This window comes from Alexandromys fortis, unplaced genomic scaffold (assembly GCF_014885135.2).
Source record: "Alexandromys fortis isolate MF-2015 unplaced genomic scaffold, M_Fortis_MF-2015_v1.1 scaffold_30, whole genome shotgun sequence".
Taxonomy (NCBI): Eukaryota; Metazoa; Chordata; class Mammalia; order Rodentia; family Cricetidae; genus Alexandromys; species Alexandromys fortis.
In genome coordinates, this window is record NW_026067922.1 from 12,621,014 (window position 1) to 12,639,930 (window position 18,917).

The 18,917-nt window shown below is 50.3% G+C and overlaps 1 protein-coding gene across 1 annotated transcript in view; it reads right to left on the reverse strand.

Annotated features, from left to right (window-relative positions):
• Nucleotides 1-290: 290 nt before the first annotated feature.
• The window catches only part of Asap2 (ArfGAP with SH3 domain, ankyrin repeat and PH domain 2), a 150,873-nt gene continuing 132,246 nt past the window's right edge, over nucleotides 291-18,917 (reverse strand). Inside the window, exons 21-27 of the mRNA XM_050141908.1 lie at nucleotides 17,684-17,797; nucleotides 15,812-16,067; nucleotides 11,883-12,048; nucleotides 5,667-5,716; nucleotides 5,290-5,360; nucleotides 4,804-4,926; nucleotides 291-2,713 (exon numbers count right to left, since the gene is read on the reverse strand). Coding sequence (XP_049997865.1) covers nucleotides 2,639-2,713; nucleotides 4,804-4,926; nucleotides 5,290-5,360; nucleotides 5,667-5,716; nucleotides 11,883-12,048; nucleotides 15,812-16,067; nucleotides 17,684-17,797 — 855 coding nt within the window. The 3' untranslated portion in view covers nucleotides 291-2,638. The remainder of the gene's footprint in view (nucleotides 2,714-4,803; nucleotides 4,927-5,289; nucleotides 5,361-5,666; nucleotides 5,717-11,882; nucleotides 12,049-15,811; nucleotides 16,068-17,683; nucleotides 17,798-18,917) is intronic.

The window sequence follows — 18,917 nt, forward strand, 5'->3', positions numbered from 1 at the left end:
GACTCGGGGTTACTTGCTTGGAAGTCTGGGTTAGGGGCAGGCATAGGCGTGAACTGGGGACCTCGATTTCACATGACCTTGGAGTAGCAACAGCAGTGTCAAGATGAAAAGCACCCTAACTGAAGTTATATCCCATCCGTATACTACCCAGCACACGGGAGTTCATCTCAGAGTCCAGAGGACCTTGGAGGGCATCTGCTGGTTTTCACGAATGGGTTTAAAAGGATCTTACGGTTCACACCCTCTTCTGCCAAGTGCCAAGAGCTAATACTTGACAGAGGAAAACCATGTCCATTTAAAAGTACTTTATTTTTTTTTCCAGTCAAATGACTGGTTAACAGGAAGTCAATTTATTAAACATGCTCTAATTATAAATCACTGCATTAGGACAATGAAAATAATCCGTTTAGGTTATACAGTATATACAGTTGCGCTGCAACTAGACCAAAGTAACCGAGTGAATGAATCGAGTATCACACATCTCAAAATAGCATTCTAGGCTGCAGTTCATCCTCACCCTCAACAGATCACACTAGTCTGCGCACCATATTCTGAGTCCTCTTCCCTCCAAGTCAGACCTGATGGAAAGTGGCAAAAAAGTAAAATAAAAATAAAAATGAAGCCCGAATTCCACGGCCGACACTCATGAAATGTAAACTTTAAATATAAATAGATATCTACAATGTTTTCCTTTCAGTTACTTTTTCTTCTCAGTTTGCAGAGAGCAAATAACTAAGAAAGGATAATTAGGAGGGAAGTCAATTAAATTTCTCTTCTGGTAGAAAGCACTATCCGTTACCACACAGTAGCACCACCAGAAAGTGGGAAAATGTTTCCTAGGCATTTAAGTACCAGTGAACCTGATAGGTTAGCTTGGGACCAGGGTTCCAATGTTGATATGCATCAACGTGATTCCTCAGAGAGAGAGAGCTGGCACCAGGTCACCAAAGAGGACGATACAGATGTGTGGGGGGTAGGGGCACTGTAAAAGAGGTACACTGTGCAAATGCATCTGCCCATCCTCTCGGGTCTACGAGAAGAGTGGCTAGAAGGGCTTAAACGACGGAAATGAATGAGTAGTGAACGTAACAAGTAGTGTTGAGAAGGGGCAGGGGGGAGAGACTGACCTTAAATACAGATCTAACGTGCTTTTACCCAGAATCTGAAAGACAGGAGGCAATCACTATATAGCATCATAAAACATTCCAGTTTGTCCTGATTGCTCTGAGACAAAGAAAGGGAAGCTCCGTGCTCGTAAGAGCCTTGTGCAGAGAGTACAGACGGAGCTGCTTCAATCAGGTGTCACCTCGACAGCATCACTGCCTTGTTGCCAAGCCTACACTTCAGTCCATTCCTTTTGCTCACACTCCAGCTCCGGTTCACACCCTATACTCGCCTCTTTATTCTGAAAGCGTGCCAGAATTTCCCATCTCTCTACCGTGACTTTTATGCTTACAATTATTAATAGAGGTATGGCAGTCAAGTTCATGAAACAAATGAGTTTTGATTTCTATCATATACAACCTAGTCCCCCACCCCCACCCCACATATTGTAAGTTTCAAAGTTACGTGAGGCCTTAAATAGTGTAACTGGGATGTCTGGGGGTACTGGGCTCCCCAGGATCTACAGATTTCTGATATGCTCTTGAATACAAACAACTGAACAGGCTAAAAACAGTGTGGCTACCATTCCTTTTGGAGAATCCTATTAAAGACAAGACACTAAGCAGAGCAGGTGTCCTTGGGGGCTGGGAGGGGAAGGCAGTGGCACACACCAGGACACAATGAGGCATCTGCCTCTCACTGTGGTCTGCACCTACTCGTGTACAGTTGCTTTCTGAGTGACGGGGGACGTTGAAGGAGGCAAATCCTAAAACACCTAGGGCACACAAGCTGGTTTCAAGGGCATTTTGCAATCCATCATCCTCAGTTTTCAACCAAATTCAGGAACTGCAATTTAAGAATACTGGTGCAGAACAGACTGCTAAAAGTGCGATGTCCTAATAGCCCATCAGTAGTATGCCAGGCACGACTGTTCACGACAACGGGTCATACATACATGCAGGAGATCATGGCAGCTGCCACCTTGGGCCAGGGCCGGAAAAGTACAAGGCTAACGTGTAAATTGCCAAGTTGCTTTAAACAGACACTGGCTGGGTTTCAGAGGAATATGTCTTACAGGGGAATGGATGGCGTCTGTGGACAAAGTTCAGGGCACGGCAACAGACTGAAGCAGCACGGTTCCGGCCTGCTGAACCGACAGTGCCAAAGCTAAGCAATGGCACAGCCGCGCTAAGGAAAGCTAAGGAATCCCCCAAATTCGTCTAAGCATTTTTAGGCTTAGCTACTCCTGAAAATGCAGGATCCTGGGTCTAGAGTTAAAATAGCCTTTTGCCTCCTTGCTCTTAGGACATTTGGCTTTTCCTAGTAAAAGTATAGCAATGTTGCATGAAAACCACAACCTATAAAAAAGAATCAGCTTGAATATAAAAACTGCCTTTGAGTTTTCAGAACAAAATGGTACTGTGAGACGATGGGCGACCATACGGCAGGATCCAGGAGACTGGATAGCCAGTCTTGGTACCAATGACAAAATGGAACGTCGTGATGAAAGAAAGGCCTTCTGCTCAGTAGCAACTCAGTCAGCAATAAAGTGCACGAAAGAGACAGGAAAGGCTCCTTTGCGGCTGGGGTCTCCATCGATGTGGCCGATCTGAAACGAGCAAGTTTGGGTCATAAACGTTAGCGACTCAGAGGGGCAGCACATACTTGCTTGTGCAGAGGAATTTCTTCTGCCCAAGAATGACGGAAAAACAGCTAAGCCATTTCTTTCCCTTCCCACCTGTGCTTGCCTCCTTCCACAAGCCTCATACACCCTCAGACGGCTACAGGGGAGCAGAGAGATGTTGCCCCCGGGCCACAGCAGGACGGAAGACACCAGGGGAGCCATCTTGGATCCACTCCCACTTCGTATGAGAATGAAGAAACTGTACTCAAAGTCATAAAACTTGGCCAAAGCAATGATGTGGCCCCATTCCTATTTCATCAGGCATTTGTAGAAAGGCTTAAAAAAATTCAGTCTGGGTATTTTCATGTATAATCCCATGTGTAATCTCAACCATGTTCATGATATTAGCAAATTGTCGAACTATACTTTTTTTTTTTCCCAGACTGCCACCGAGAACCCTGGGTCCTCAGGAGAGGCAGGCTCTGTAGTCATGGTAACATTTACTTCTTTTGTGGCTGTCCAGATTTTCCATGCTCTTGGAAACAGACGCTTTCCACTGGGTTAAAACTGGGTCAGGTTGGAATCCATCCACCACACAGGATGAAATACAGTCTGATTCCAATCCTGCTTCCTGGTGGTAGGTGTTGGTGGGTGTGCATGTGGAGGGCTGAGGCCAGGTTCCCGGAGCCCAGTGCTGGACTCTGCCCAGGCCCAGCCATGGGCGGGAGTTGCTCAGCAAACAGGAGGAAGGTGTGTGGGAGCTGAGGTGCCGAGGAAAGTGATGGGAATGGGCTTCTTCCCTTACCAGCAGTGGTGCTGCAGGGTGGAGCCACAGACCCACCAGAGAACTTGGGGCTTAAGCTGCAGAGGGGACAGGCAGCTACAGATGGATCAGGTCAAACTCCTGTGGCTGACAAGCAAAGTGCCTCCCCAAGTCCCAAGGGACCTTTTGAAACACTTGGTATCTGAGTTTTGTCTACAGGGCAGGGCGCCGAGTGCCCACTGGGTGGCAGTCCGTGCTGAGCTCTTTCCATGGGTTCATCCCTACACCCTCACCCGCAGCCTACCACCCATGTCATCCCTGCTGATCCCCAAGGCATCTCGGCTGCAGTGCTGTGCACGACTCCCTTCCGGAGATCCTGCTGCCCAGGTCCCCCGCCTGTTAAGCGGCTGAGTTTGAACGACAGAGGCTTCTGGGAGAAGCTCAGTACTCACGCTGCTCTTGTACGAGCTGGATGCTGAGCAGGGTGTAGCTTGTGTTGGGATCAAAGTGACACAGGACTCTGCCCTGAGCCCAGCTCTCCGGATGCCTGGCTCCACACATTGGCAGTGGAGGGCTGCGTGTGGAATTTATGGCCACGACACTCCCAGTTCAGGTCAAGGGTGCTCTGGAAATGGAGCTCGAGTGGCCCATCCATTATAATAGTGAGGCGTTCACCTAAGTGATGGGGTATGTCCTTCTGAATATTATTGGTTGATGAATGAAGCTGTTTCAATGGCTTAGCAGAGTAAAAACAGGGTCAAGGAGACGCCAGGTAGCCAGCCAAAGGAGAAAGATGCCAGGACATTCATTACCAGTGAGCCACAGCCTCGTGGCGATACATAGATTAATTGAAATGGGTTAATCTAATAGTTAGAGCTAGCCAGTAAGAAGCCTAAGACAGTGGCCAAACAACTGTAACTGATAATAAGCCTCAGAATGGTTATTTCATATATTTCATAAGTGGCTTCAGGAACAGGCAAGCAGAGGAAAACCAGTCCAGGGGGACCAGCGGGACGGAGAACACTTCCAGCTACACCCGAGGACAGATCAGGCCCACTCAGAGGAGGATGTCCACACAGAAGACACCAGAGGATGTGGAAGGCACCGTATGCTAATCTGGCGGCAGCAGCAGAGGACTGCTTAGGCTGAGGGCTTCCCTTGTGCACAGCCCCCACGTCCCCAGCACCCCGGCCGCCCTTACTACAACACACCCTGACTTGTGCACAGGCCCCCACGGCTCAACCCTGACTTGTGCACAGGCCTTATGACTCCCCCTGACTTGTGCACAGCCCCCAACGGCCCCCAGACTCACCCACCACTCCTGATCTTCTTCTCCATCCACAATGATTACATCCCCCTCAGAGAAAGTCAGCTCATCTGGATTGTCGGCCACGCAGTTGTAAAGCGCTTTGACTCGCTTGGGCTTGGCCTTGGTCTGTGTCAGAAGAGGAAGGGTGAGGGGCTAGTGCAGGGGCCAGTGTGAGAGAAAGCCAAGGTCGTAGGTAGAGAACGAGCCTCTCTCTTCTGCTTGCCTCATGAGCCACGCATCTGGGCTGGGAAACTCACAGAGGTCAGGCAAGCCGGGATAAGCCTGGGAAATGAAACACCCGGGGTCTGGCACTCGTGGGGACTATACTGTGGCAGTGAACGTATGGTCAAGCTGGTCAGCTCCCCAGTCAAGAAACAGCACCAGAAAAAAGTCCTCAGGGCTCCGCCCAGGAGAAACAGAAAGCGTGGTTGCCTTGGAGCAATCCCAATGGGTAGAACCAGGGACAGGATAGCAGGCTTGTTCACTTACCGCCTGTGACTTCCTAGGCATGGGTGCTGGGGGCTGCAGGGCCATGGCATTGGTCAGAGGACCTGGAGTTTCTGTTCAAAGAGATCAATCCTCTGCGTTAGGGCCACGACAAAGCAACTTTACAAGACACCCCCAGCCCCACCCCATCCATTTTAACTCCGAGACAGCAGCTGTAAGAGCCACGGAGTTGTGTCTAAAAGCAGGGCTCTCCGTGTATTTTGTGGTATCAAGAGAGAAATCCTGTATAAGGCAGAGAACTTCCCGGCTTTACAGTGTGAGAAACTTAAGCTTCCAGGCCCTGACCAGGGCTGACCAGCTATCTAGAAGTGCCACCCCCACCCACCCACAAATCAACCTGTTCCAAGTTAAATAATTACCAGGCACTCTTGGCTGGCCTTTATTGATCAGTGGGGTTGGCTTGTCAGTCCTAGAAGGAAGGAAATACAGACGTATTGATCACCCAGGCTACCTGCTCCGACCTTATGCCCTTGATAAGGGATCCCGATCTGTGCTCACCTGGTGCTTGCTGTAACCTGCTACCCAGCCCCACCATTGAAAAGGGAAAGGTCCAGAGCAAAGTGCTACATCCTGACCCTAAACCCAGCACGGCAGGGACCCGTGCTCACAGTGGCCTGGGGCAGACGCTAAGCACCCATCACTGCTTCCACTCATTTGCTTACTCCAGCCCCGGCTTGAGCCTCCATCATCCCGTGAAAGAGGAGGGGCTGGAGCTTAATATCAGGCCTGGGTGGCTCTGCCAGGGTCTCTGCAGACATCACATCACCACAAGTCACACACAGCATCACGACATCACACATGCTTTGGGAACCAATGTGGCTGATGGCAGGCCCACTGAACCCTGTGTCCAGCATTTCCTCTAGCCGTGCAGTAGAGACAGACAGGAGTGGCTCTCACAGCTGGCAGAGGGGGGCTCTGTCTACTCAGATTCACCACTGGGGAATCTGCAGAGAAGACTTTTCATCTGCAGAAGATGGGACACTAGCTCTGCAAATTCTCTAAACAGAAAAGGGACCAGGGTCTGGGGAGGGCTAAGAGGGCCTTATCCTCTGTCGCCTAGGGATGCTGGGGGACCTAGCAGGAAGTCAGACAAACAATTGGGCAGGCGAGCCTTGGGAGGGGCTGAGGAACAGGGAGGCAGCCTGGGATGGCATTCTTTCCACAACAGGTCACTTCCTTTGCAGCCCCAGTGAGTCCACCTGGGTGCTGGTCTGCAGACTCAGGATGAGTGGGAAAAGAACACAACTTGGTTGTATTCTTATTTTCAAGGGGCTGAAAAACCACAAACAAAGACCCAACTTGATCCCCACTGCCTCTGGGCACATATGTCCTAGAAGACATTATAAGCTGTGTTGCCGACAACCTACTCTATGGTCAATGAAGGGCTCCCAAGAGATACTCAGCAGGGGACCATAGTCAGCCAGCTTTGCCCTCAAAGGCCAGGTAAAACAGAAGAAGGGTCACTAGTTCAAGGCTATCTTAGGCTAATACATAAAAAGTAAAAGGTCAAATTTTTGTGAGTTAAGTCTCTATGACAACCATTTAGCTTTGTCTGCTAATGAGGTGGGAAGGTACCATGGATGGTGTTGCCATGCCAGCAAAATGTCACTTACAGGTGTGGTGGTTTGAATGAGAATGGCCCCCATAGGCTCATACATTTAAATACTGCTTGGTCCCCAGTTGGTGGAACTGAATGGGGAGGATCAGGAGGTGTGGCCTTGTTGGAGGAAGTTTGTCATTAGGGGTGATGAGCTCTGAGGTTTCAAAAACCTATGCCAGGCCTGGTTAGTGCCCCCCCCCCCCATGTCTGCCTCGTGCCTGTGGCTCAGGAAGTGAGCACTCACTGTTCCGGGACCACGCCTGCCTACTTGCTGCCACGCCCCACCCTGATGATGATGAGCTCAGACCATGCAACCATGAGCCCCAATGAACTCCTTCTGTAAGTTGCCATGACCACGGTGTCTCTTCACAGCAAGAGAAAAAAGGAACGAGGATATAGGCACTAAAACCTGCAAGTGCAAGAAATCTCACATGCCACAAAACCCACCAATAGCTTGGGACTCGTGGGCATAAGTGGTGGCGGCAGCCAGCCTGTGGGCCTGCTCTGGCTGTCTCCTGCTCTGAGAGGACAAATACGAAATGATAGGTTTATATCTTGTTCAGAATGGTTAGGGGAGGAGTGGGCTTCCATTGCAAAGACTATACATCATGTCTTCCTTAAACTGGAACTCTACCAGCAGTGACAGCCTGGTTCCATTCATGGAAATCTGCCGCGGATGAGTACGCCCTAACATCATCTGCTTTCTCATCCCCCACCTTCTCTTTCAGTTGGACTAAAACCAGTGGGAAAACTCATCTGCAGCCCCAGCTTGGCTCTTGTGAGCCCTGGGGAAGCGGCTGGCAGGGATGCCATGACCTGGCGCTTGCCGGCTAGTACCACTGATCACGCGTACCCTCGGAGTGCCGGGAGCCCACTGTTTCTTGTCCAGAACTTCAAGACATGACCTGGCACCGTAAAAAGTAGCACACAGGAGGCAGAGAATCCAAGAACATTACAAGAGGGAAGAGGAAGGGCACACAGGGACCAGGAGAGGCACAGCCCTCGGCTGTTAGCAAAGGGGTCGGGGAAGCATATTTGTCACGGTGTTAACTCAGCAGCCAACATTGCTTCAAACCACTGTTTAAGAATATCACAGTGCAAGTGTGCACTTTGTTCTAGCAAGATGTCTTGGCAAAGTGGTACACAAGCATTCTGATTTTCAAATGTCAGGCTGTAGCCTGGGACTGTTGCTCAATGAAGAGCAGACTCATAACAGGCATGAAGCTCTGGGTACCACCCCCAGTATCATGAAGAAAGCAGGGTGTGGAGAGAGGCATAAAGAGGGAAGAAGGTGGGAGGGGGAGCATATAAAAGTCCTTTCACTCCCCAAGCAAAAGTGAAAATCCAAATCAAATGAACAAAGACCTGAAAAGGAAAGAATGTCTAGAAATGTCAGAAAGAATTGTGATTAGCCCAGCTGACCAAGCAGGAAACGCTTACATCAAGCTAGGGGAAGTCCTAGAATAGTCTCCAGGTATACAGTAACATCCCTGTCAGGTCAAAAGCCTCTGCAAGTGGGAGACGCAGCAGGCTGTGCAATAAACAAGAGGCTTCGCCAAGAGCAAACGCAGAAATCCCCAAAGCTACGTCAGGAACCGGCAAGTCCCTGGACTTCCAGCTACCCGTTCCCAGTGCACTGAAGACAGCTTCCATTCCAGGGAGGGCATGGCATAGGACATCTCGCCTAGGGACACCGGGGCAGCTGGGGAGAACATCTTCAAAGCAGAGGGATTAAGTGTAAGATTAATTTTAACGTGACTCCCAGAAATCATATACCTTTTAGGCAGACATACTGAACCTAGGTTGCCCAAGGGTGAAAAACAAAACACGCAGACTATGAGATCTGTAGACAAACAGCAATACCACCTAGGAAAACCTATTGTTAGTGCCTGGTTATGAAACTGTCCCTCAGAAGGTCCCATGTTAAGTGCTCAGTTGCCAGATGATGTACTTTGGGGAGGTGGTGTTAATGTACTGTCATTTCAACCGTACTTTAATAGATAAAGCCTACCTGAAGATCTGAGAGGAAAGCAGCCCCTCTGGTCAGCCTTACAGACCAGGTAATGGTAACACGCACCTTTAATCCCGGTAGCCACACTGGTTGTCATAGGAACCGACCAGGCAGAGTATGTCTTTAATCCCAGTGGCGCATGCCTGTAATCCCAGCCCTAAAGAAGATTATAAAATGGAAGGAAACGGATCTCAAAAACATTCTCATTTTGAGATTCCTGGAGGCGGGATCGCTACTTCGGACTGAGGTTGAGGTAAGAGCCAGGTAAGTAGCTGACTGCTTTGCTTTTTGGATCTTCAGGCTGAACCCAAATTTCTCTCTCTGAGTTTTTATTTAACCATGCTTCATTAAGGGGAAACAGCAAGTAGGAGACTTGCAGGGCCACTAGGGGCATGCATTTGCAGGGCCTAGCATGGCAACGGCCCATTCTCCATTCCAGAACCAAAATACCAAAAAAAAAAAGAAAAAAAATTAGAACCAAACAAAAAAAAAAAAATAACAACCCAAAAGACAAACAAAAAAAAAACCAAATGGCCCTTGGTTGAACTGTGAACCAAAGTAAGCTCCTCCTTCTTCACACTGCTTCTCCTGAGCCTCTGTGACAGTGAAGAAATATCACGTGCAACCTGGCCTGAGGGTGTGAGGTCTCACCTGATGCAGGACAGAGACACGCAGGGACATTTACAGGAAATGGCTTCTACCACACAGAGGCCAAACACGAGAAGCCAGCAAGGCAAGTGCCCATCCCTCCCCCAAATCATCCAGTTCTTAAGAAGTGAGATATAATAGAGCCCCCATGAGACAAAACCCGGATGCTATAAAGAAAGTTCGCTCTCCTATGAGGATGGAAATGGAAAACTAAACAGACAAAATTGAGAAAACCCCTCTGGAAGTATATGTATTTTAAACAGGCACAGAAACAACATGGGGATTGAGGAAGATGGCGGTGGAATGCCCACGATTGGAGAATCCAGTTGGGGACGGCGCTCCAGGCCCCACCTCTAGGGGGCAGGCTTTGGTGACGGGTATGAGAAGCGTTAACATGCTGCCCCCATCCCTTTTCCTCTTCAAAGGACCATGAGGGAGGAGTCAGAAAGACGTGGGGCCTTGAGTCTGGGGGTCAACCAGGCATGTGTACCCAGATTTCACCTCTGGGATCTGGGGAAGCTGCCGGAACATTTGGATAATTCGATAAAACCAAGATGGCACATTTAAAGGAATGGCCAATGCGGCTGACAGCTGAGAAGTGGGAGTTATATTAAAAGAGACAGTGTGGGGGGGGGGGATTTAAAGCGTCCAGACAAGAGGTTTGTTAGAGGTGGGGGAAGGTGGGGCTGGGGGTGAGTGATCTTCTGATCAGACTAAAAATCCAACCTGGGTGAGATGAGAAGACAGAGGCCCAGCAGGGCACAGATGGCCTGGGTAGAGGTTGGTGGGGGGGTGGCGCTAGAGGCTGCATGTCCAAGTGCTGGTGCTGGAACTGGACCTGACCTGACCCAAGCAGGGAAAGAAGGCTCCGGCGGCCTCTAGGTCGGGTGGAGGCAGAGCCAAGAGAATGTTCTCAGGAAGGAGCAACTGCATGACTGAGAAAGGGAGTGGCAAGTGGGGGCCGGAGAGGATGAATGCAGGGCCCCGCTGCCCTGTGTCCCAACAGAACCCCTCTCCACACACCCAGCACCGATCATGCAAATAATAGGGCAAAGTAACACGGCCTGGCCTGTCTGGGACGGCCTATCCTGGGCCCAGGTCTTCAGAGAGTCACACCACCGGAAGAGATCGTATGCATGAGGGCACTATGGTCAGCAGCCTGGCTGAAGTGTTGCTGAGGCAGCAACAGCTTCCAAGTCCACAAAGTGGGGAGCCCTCCAGACACCTGCCTTTACCAAAAGATTTCCATCCTACGGGGCGGTGGTGTGTGTGTGTGCCAGCTATGGCAAAGACAAACTACTCCAGTGTGTCACCCCGTAACCCTGGTGACGGGACTCGTGAACCATGCACACAGTTAGGAGAGTATGTCTCATAACATGCAGTACTGGTGCCGTCTATGTGAGAGGAGGCGGATATGGTGATATGAACTCCTGGTTCCAATAGAGAGAGCTTCCAAAGAGATGAAGAAAAGTGTGTGTACACAGACATAGGTATACTGTAGCCCTGACCACGTCACCTCCCACCCAGACCGCACACCTTCGAAGCGAATCCACAAAAAAGAAGACTCAAACAAAATCTACTTTATACTATAAAAGCATAGATTCAGAGATGGGGGGCCGCTGAAGAGATAGCTCAGTGGCTTAGAACACTGGCTACTCTTCCAGGACACCGGTTCAATTCTCAGCACCCACATGGTGGCTCAAAACCACCTTTAGTTCCAGTTCCAGGGACTCTGACACCCTCATCTGGTCTCTGTAGGCACCAGAGATTACATGGTACAGACATACAAGCAGGCAAAACACCCATAAACATAAACTAAAATTAAAAAATTTAAATGCTTTCAAAAAGGTAACTGGATCCCTCTGCAGTGTGTGCATGAAGGAAAAAGCCCTTGTCTATAGGAAACATTCAGTGACCCTGTGGAAGGACCATGCATTCAAGACGATGTTTCTAGGGAGCAAAACAAAGAACCAGTGGGAGCTCAGTTTCTTAAGAACTTGACTCCAAAAATCCCAGTGTTTAACGCACAAAAATCTAAATTGATCATGCAGGTTTAAGATCTAAGCTTGTAATACACCTTCAGCTAAACCCTCCTCCAGATTTACCGTTAAGACCCTCGAGGGCTGGTCAGTAAGTTACAGAGCACTTGGCCTCTCACCCTAGCGTGGCAGAAACACGGGAGATTACCAGGGCTCACACAGAAATCCCAACAGATGCAGAAAATGGGGCCAAGGCCATTGGAAGCCCTCTGAATGGGAGAGGCAGTGTTGGCTGCCGTGGCCAGGCACAGAGCGGCCAGGCAGGGGCAACGGTTACCCGGAAGCTGGCTTCTTCTGAGGCAGGCGGCTGGGTGGCTGGGGCGGCAGGGGTGGGGGCTTGCTCTGCGAGGCCCCGGCTTGGGAGGGCTTGCTTGGCTGGCTCATGCCTTCTAGTGTGGCTGACGTCTTGGCCACAGGCGGGGGTGGTGTGGTGGTCAGGGGATCTGTGGAGAGAAGATGGGGGAGGGAAAGAGAGCGTGAGCTCCCCAGGTCACATACCTAGTCTCTTTCTGGAGACTTTTCCCTCTCTAGCATTCTTCTGGGAACACCCATGGCTGCTTCTCAGCTTTTCTCCTCTGGGAAACTGCGAGGAGCAAACCCATGAGGAAAGCGAGCCTCAACTACTACTGAAACCTTGCTGAGGTTTGTGTGTGTTTAGCTGGAAACCTATGTTGGGGCCGGCCCTGGATTCTGTGGCCGACTGCCCCAAAACCAACAGAGTAAGCCAGAGTCTGAGGTTAGGTTTAAGGCTGGCATCTGCCCTGGGGAGCCCAGAATGCTTGGGCCAGGGTTCTTCTTGCATCAAATGACCCACCACCCAACGGGAACTGAAATCTATATACCCCACTGGCCTCTAGGGGGGCGGAGTAAGCTCTGAGGACAAACTGTGACAATCGTGGTATGGGGTCCCCAGTCTAAGGGGAGAGGTGATAGAGTTTACTACTCTCTGTCTTGTCTAGATCACAGGCTGTGGCTCAGAGGCAAACTGACTCCGCTAGAGTGGGCAGAGCTGTTTAAAAAAACCAAAACCAACAGAGTGAGGTCATGTGTCTGGGCCTTCCCTCACCCCACCCATCTCAAAAATAACAGAGTGCCAGGCCCTTGTCGACGACCTGCCTCGAGATGGGAGCAAAAGTATATGGAACAAGAAGGAGGGGGGATCTAGTTCATGGTCCCTCCCCCTCTCTCTTACCTTTCCCATCTTAACAGAAACGCTCAGGAGCACCGCATTGAGAAGCAGAAGGGAAGGCAGTTGTGAGCCCTCCTAATGCTTGACCTGAGGACACTGCAGCTGGACCCTGCCCCAGATTCTCTGCAGCGTTTCCTGGACACACGCTGCTGCTGCAGCTGCTAACATGGTCCCTCTTGGCAATCCCTGAGGAAGGGCTAGGGTGCTTTCTGTTTAAACCGCAGGCACCGTGGCCTAGGAAGAGCTCCAGTGCCCCAGAAGCAACAGATTCAGAGACTCCTTAGGCCAAGGCAGGGGGCAGGGGGCAGGGAGCAGATGGGGCTGGTGTCACTCACCCAGTAGAAAAAAAAAAAAAAGTTTGGCTCTGCAGCAGGAGAAAGGCCCTTTCCCACTGCCTGGCTCCCAGCGTGGGGGAACTGCCAACTATACACTGGCATGAAAAGAATCTCATGCCAGATCATGACTGAAATGACCACCCCCAAATCACTTTAAAGCTAAAGGAACTGGAAGGATGTTGTGTGGAGAGGGAGAGAAATTGTTAAATGCTGGCGAGACAGAGAAAAGAGTGAGCCATGTTGGGAGTGGGGTGAAGGAACAGATGGGGGCTTGAGGTAGAGACTGCAAGGGTTGGGGCCACACGGGCAACATCTGGTATGTATCTGTGGGCAGCCCACAGTGGTCTCCAACAGTGCCCCCTGTTTTCCAGATTCATAAGGCCCACCGGCATGAAAGGAAAAAGGAGGAGGAAAGAAAACGTACTGGTAGACGTCACTCGCAGAGGGGGCAGCGGTGGGTGGACAGCTGGCAGATCTGACGAAGATCGCTGCCTGCTGACACCGTCCACACCTACAGAGTTTGTCTTCCACAGGGTGTTAGCCGAGGTGGCTGCCTGAACTAAACCCACACGCATACACACACACACACACACACGCACACACAGGCACGTGTGTGCGCGCACACACACACACACAGAACAAAAACAGAAACAAAACACTTTGTTATTGATCCTCTCTCTCGTAAAATGGTCAACATGAGCCTTCTAGAACAGCAACAGAACCCTGGGATTTACTCTTTTCCCTAGCAGGGAAAGGGAGACGCACCCAGAAATCCTAAAGACAACAATAAAATAAGTTGCTCCAGGACATCCTCGCAGGTGGCCTTTTCGATCTGATGACGAGCTTTTAAAATGCCATGGTTCAGAGGAGGAAAAAATAGCCATAAATCTACTGAGCACTGCACTCAGGGCCTCTGGAACCTATGCTCATCTCTGCCCTTCTATTACCTCCCAGAGAGACCCTGTTCTCAGCCAGTGTGGGCAAGAGGAAGGGTGTGTTCCACACACGAGGGCCGGGGCTCTCCCCAGCCTCCTGTAACATATATCTGCCTGGAACGCAGCGCATATGATCCGGTAGCCTCAGGTGACCCCTAAAGTGACAGCACTTCCCTGGTCATGGTCTTTCTCACTGTGTGCCACTTACTCAAATGCACAGGGGTGGCTAAGGTAGAGTCGGGCGTGGCAGAGAGGAGATACGCCCTCCCACGCCAGCCCCAGGGCTGCATCCTTTACATTGTCCTATGGTGAGGAAGTTCTGCGCCCCGCTGTGGCATACAGGGCAGCATTAACTCCATTCTCCATCCCGGAGTGTGAGAACAACATCTTTGTGCCAAGCATGGACCCTGGGGCAGGGAAGATGCGGGATAAGGGTGCAATTTCCTTCATGTGAAAAAAAATAGAGCTAAATATAGAATGGCCAAAAAAAAAATGGAAAAAGCAATCCCTCTGATTCCAGGACTGCAAGAAACCAATACGAGGAGCTGAGCCATTCTCTCCTACTACCTAACAGAATGACAGAAATCTCTCCTGCCACAGAGTCAGCACAAGCTGCTTCTGGGAATGCAGATACCCAGTCTCTGTGACACTCGCCTTTTAGAATTAACATACATCTCTGGGATAAAGAACCAGTAAGATGTCTGTAAGGACCTGCACTGCCCTGGACAGCCTGTAGGAGGCGACAGGGAGTGTTCATAATGTCCAGAAGGAATCAAAGGTGGGGGTGTCTGTGGGAGCAGGGAGTAGAGGGTCTGCTTTTCATACTTTTGCTCCTCAGTGACTCACTAGCCTCCTGGAGTGTTAAGGCAGGGCAGGGACACGTGTGGTCTGTCCAGCTGCTCTTCCGGATACTCAATACCCAGTACCACCCCACACTGCCCACCCCTTCCTCGCCACCGGCTGCAGCAAGGGAACATTTGCAACGTTTTTATGCATGGCAGCCACAGCCCAGAGACAGCAAGTGGAAACTACGATTCTTTCCAGGGAAGCCCCTCCTTGACCTTGGAGGCCCTGGAGACTACCACCTAAGACTGGCAGCCTGTCAGAGCAGGGCTGGCCATCTGCTGGCCACTTCAAGAAGCAGAGTGGCTGGGTGCTCTTCACACAAACGCTTTTGTGTTTCCGTATTTGCAAAAAAAGCAAACAAACACACACGCAAAAAAAAAAAAAAAAAGTCACCTGTTGAGTGGACCTGCTATGTTCAGATGGGGTAGGTTCCTGAGCTGCTCACACATCAGGAAGGCTCAAACATTTGTGGTTCCTACAGCTAGGCTGAGCACTGTCCCCCAAGTTACTACTTTAACTCCTTCATTTCAAAGGTATGCTAGACACACAAAGTCCTCGTGTGTCTTAAGCTAGCCCAGAGGAAGAAGAAAGGGAATCATCAGACACCGGGAGGGGACCAAGAGGGGAGCAGATGAGAGCACGGTGGGACGGGCAGCGGAGGGCATCCTAGCTGGCCAGCTGCAAGCTGTCACCTCTGGCTGGCCTGGGACAGCCCTGCATCACCCTGCACACTTCCTCTGCCAGAGTAAGAACCCAAGGACAATCTCTACAGGTTTGGCAAGGTGAGAGCGAGGGAATTCCTTAAGGCAGCAGAGAGAAAATAGCTACAGAATAAACACCCATGCATCAAACTTCTCAGTCAAAGCCCATAGGCATTTGAAGGGGACTCAACATCGTATACCTTTGCCGCCAACGTTCCGTGGTGGGAGCGGGGGTGCACTGGTGGTGCTGGGGGGTAACGACTGAGAGGAGGGCGGGCTGCCACTCAGGATGGCTCCGTAGGTCTCGTTCTGCAAGATGCTGGGCCCGAAGCCCCTCTGCTTGTCCTTGGTGAGGTTTGCGGTATCTCTGGCCAAAGACACGGCATTGGGCTGATACTGGCTGGAACCCAGCTGGTAGAAACTGATGGGCCGGTCCTCTCGCCGGTTAGGACTGGGCTGCAGAGAAATGCCGAGGGTGAGAGCATGAGCTGGAGGTATGGCTTTCCCTGCGTGATATCAGCTCTGTGAACAGTGAGATGCAGCCATCACGGCTGCGTGGTAGGCATCATTTCAGCCTGACATATGTCACTTCATTTGAGCTGCAGGATTTTAAATCCCACCCATCTCCTGTCTTATAATCAAGACACACACACCTACAGAGCCATGATTTACTAACTGCAAGTCTTTCTTCTGTGAAGGACTTCAAACAGAAGCTATTTCATCTTACCAACCAGCTACTTCAGCCTAGCTACATGCTGTCCTTGAGGATCCCTTCCCTAAGACACTATCTTAAGGGACAGAGCGGCCCCGGCCACCGAGCAGCGCTCGCTCTCTACCAATACTGTGCTTAATTCAGCGCAGAAGAACAAGTCCTTTTCGCTTTCCTCTGAACTGTTGAGCTGCTGAGGGCCCCGTAAATCGGGGGTACTGCAGTTAAGTCTTGATTCCTGGGTTATCGCTTGCTTAAAAAAAAAATAGTGTGTTCTTTGTGTATGTGTATTGGTATACGTGTGGGGGCCAGAAGACACTGTGGGACTCAGTTCTCTCCTTCCACCATGTGAGCCCCAGGGATCCAATTCAGGTCCTCAGAACTGGCAGAAGTACCTTAGTGCTTTTATAAATAAAGATTTGTTGAGTCAAGAAAATATCCTGTAGGCAAAAAAAAAAAAAAAAAAAAAAAAAAGAAAGAAAGAAAGAAAAAAGGAAAAAGTATTTATTGAGCTACAACCATGTTCTGTCATTTATAGATCCATACTGTAGGAAACACTAAGAATGGATGTTACGGGCTTTTCTATCACAGATGGTTCAACAGCCCTCAGAAATGCTTTCTTCCATTTGTATCTATTGATCATGTATTATACTTTTATTAAAGTTGTATGGGGGAAGAGACATTAAACCATGAAAATGTGCTTGACCAGGTCCTTCCTCTCATGTTCCTAGAGAACATACTGCACACCTGGCAGTGTGCTGTGGAGGGAGCTAGGAAGGGCCGTAACAAGGACTGGAGGGAGGCTGCCTATTCTTGGCTGTGTAACCACAGACCCGTGTGAAGATGGCATCGTCCTGAGGTACCCCCAAGGTGTGCTTGGCTGTGTGTGTGAGAGGGAACTGGACTAGGACTACAGCTCTATGCTCGTTCCAAGGCTGTGTGAAAACACTTATGTCCTTCGGGCTGAGCCAGCCTCTCCTGAGACTCTGAAGTCCCCATCCAATAAAAGGAGTTGAATCCAGTGAACTCTAAAGGCAGCTGAGTAGTTCCCATGTGCTGGTTTCTAAGGTCACTCGGGTAAACATGACTAGCCACATAAACAGTGTCACCTGCCTGCAGGACCTGATGCTATATAATGGCTCCATGGCAAGCAGGGTGCTCTCCCCCACAAGCCACCTACAATCGTAGAACGCCTGGCCCGTTCTTCCATTGGTGTGGGCTGGAGAGGAGGCTGGGAGAGAAACCGGAAGGGGAAGCCTGGATCCCACTGAGATCAATGAGCACACAAAACATCCAGCCACGGAAGCCACCCAGCCACGGAAGCCATAAGGCCACGGAAACACTTCACGAGGGAGGCACAGACCTGAAGCTTCTCGTCCACATCATCGTCGCTTTCATCCAGGTCCTCATGCAGCAATCGCCATTCATATTCGACGTGAACGTGGGAATTAAATCTTCCTGACAAGGCCTGAGTCAGCTAAGGACGAGGAGGGACAGTTAGTGTTGCTGCCCCCGTGCTCAACCACAAAGGACAGACACTTATGGCTCTCCAGGCCAAGAATGAACAAGTCAGGGAGGAGGACCTGGAGGACCCACGGGGAGATTCCACTCTGCTCCAGGATAGCTCGTTAAATCCCCGATCTTCCTGGCGGTCCCTGGACCTGATATGCAGGATAACCCAAACCTCCCTGTCAGTGATTCTCTGGAAACCATGTGGTATGCCACACAGGCAAGGGATTGGGGGACCTAAAAGGTGATGACCATCTTACAGGTATTAGTACAGCATGGGAGAAACTGGACCTCAGAGGGAATGAGTTCGCTACCAAGCCAGTCTTCTCACAACAAGAGAAATAAGCCCTATAGGAAATTATGTCCCTTTCTTCAGTCCTCTCAGAGAAAGTGGCCGATTAATTCCACTCCATCTGTACAGGAGGTACGCCAATTTCTTATGTGTAGTTGATGTTTTGGGCTTAATTGTTCCCAAGAGTCAGTTGTGTGACTTTGAGTGAGTCACTTGACTCTTTTGTACCTGCTTCCTCATCCAAAGACGGTGTGTGTGTGTGTGTGTGTGTGTGTGTGTGTGTGTGTGTGAGGTTACATAACTGGATGGGTGGAGTCTACACCAGCGCCTTTGCTTGTCGTCTACTTGTGCGGCATGGAGGCTGAGTACTCATAGTGTATTTGCGTTAATAAAATTCAGCAATTCTGACGATAACTTTGCAAAGAGGTACAACTAACTCAGATTCACAAATGAGGAAACAGCCTGGGTGGGTGTTCCCCAAGCTGTAGTGAGGCACAGCCCACTGCAAGCCCAGGACTGGGGAGCCTTCCACTGTCCGCAGCTACTCTATTTCCACAAGAGAAACAAAGCACAGAAAACCTGCAAGCTCTGGGTTGAAGGATACAAGTAGGAAAGCTGGCTGCACACGCTGGCGAGAGCCAGGCATTCATGGGTACCACACAGTGGGAGGTCCATCCTTTCCTCCGGCTGCCTGAGGAGCCAGGGCTACCATCATGGCCAATAAGCACACACTGAGTCACAAGTTTCACCACAAGGGGTAGCCATCTGGATAAGGAAGGTTCCTGAAGGTTCTTGA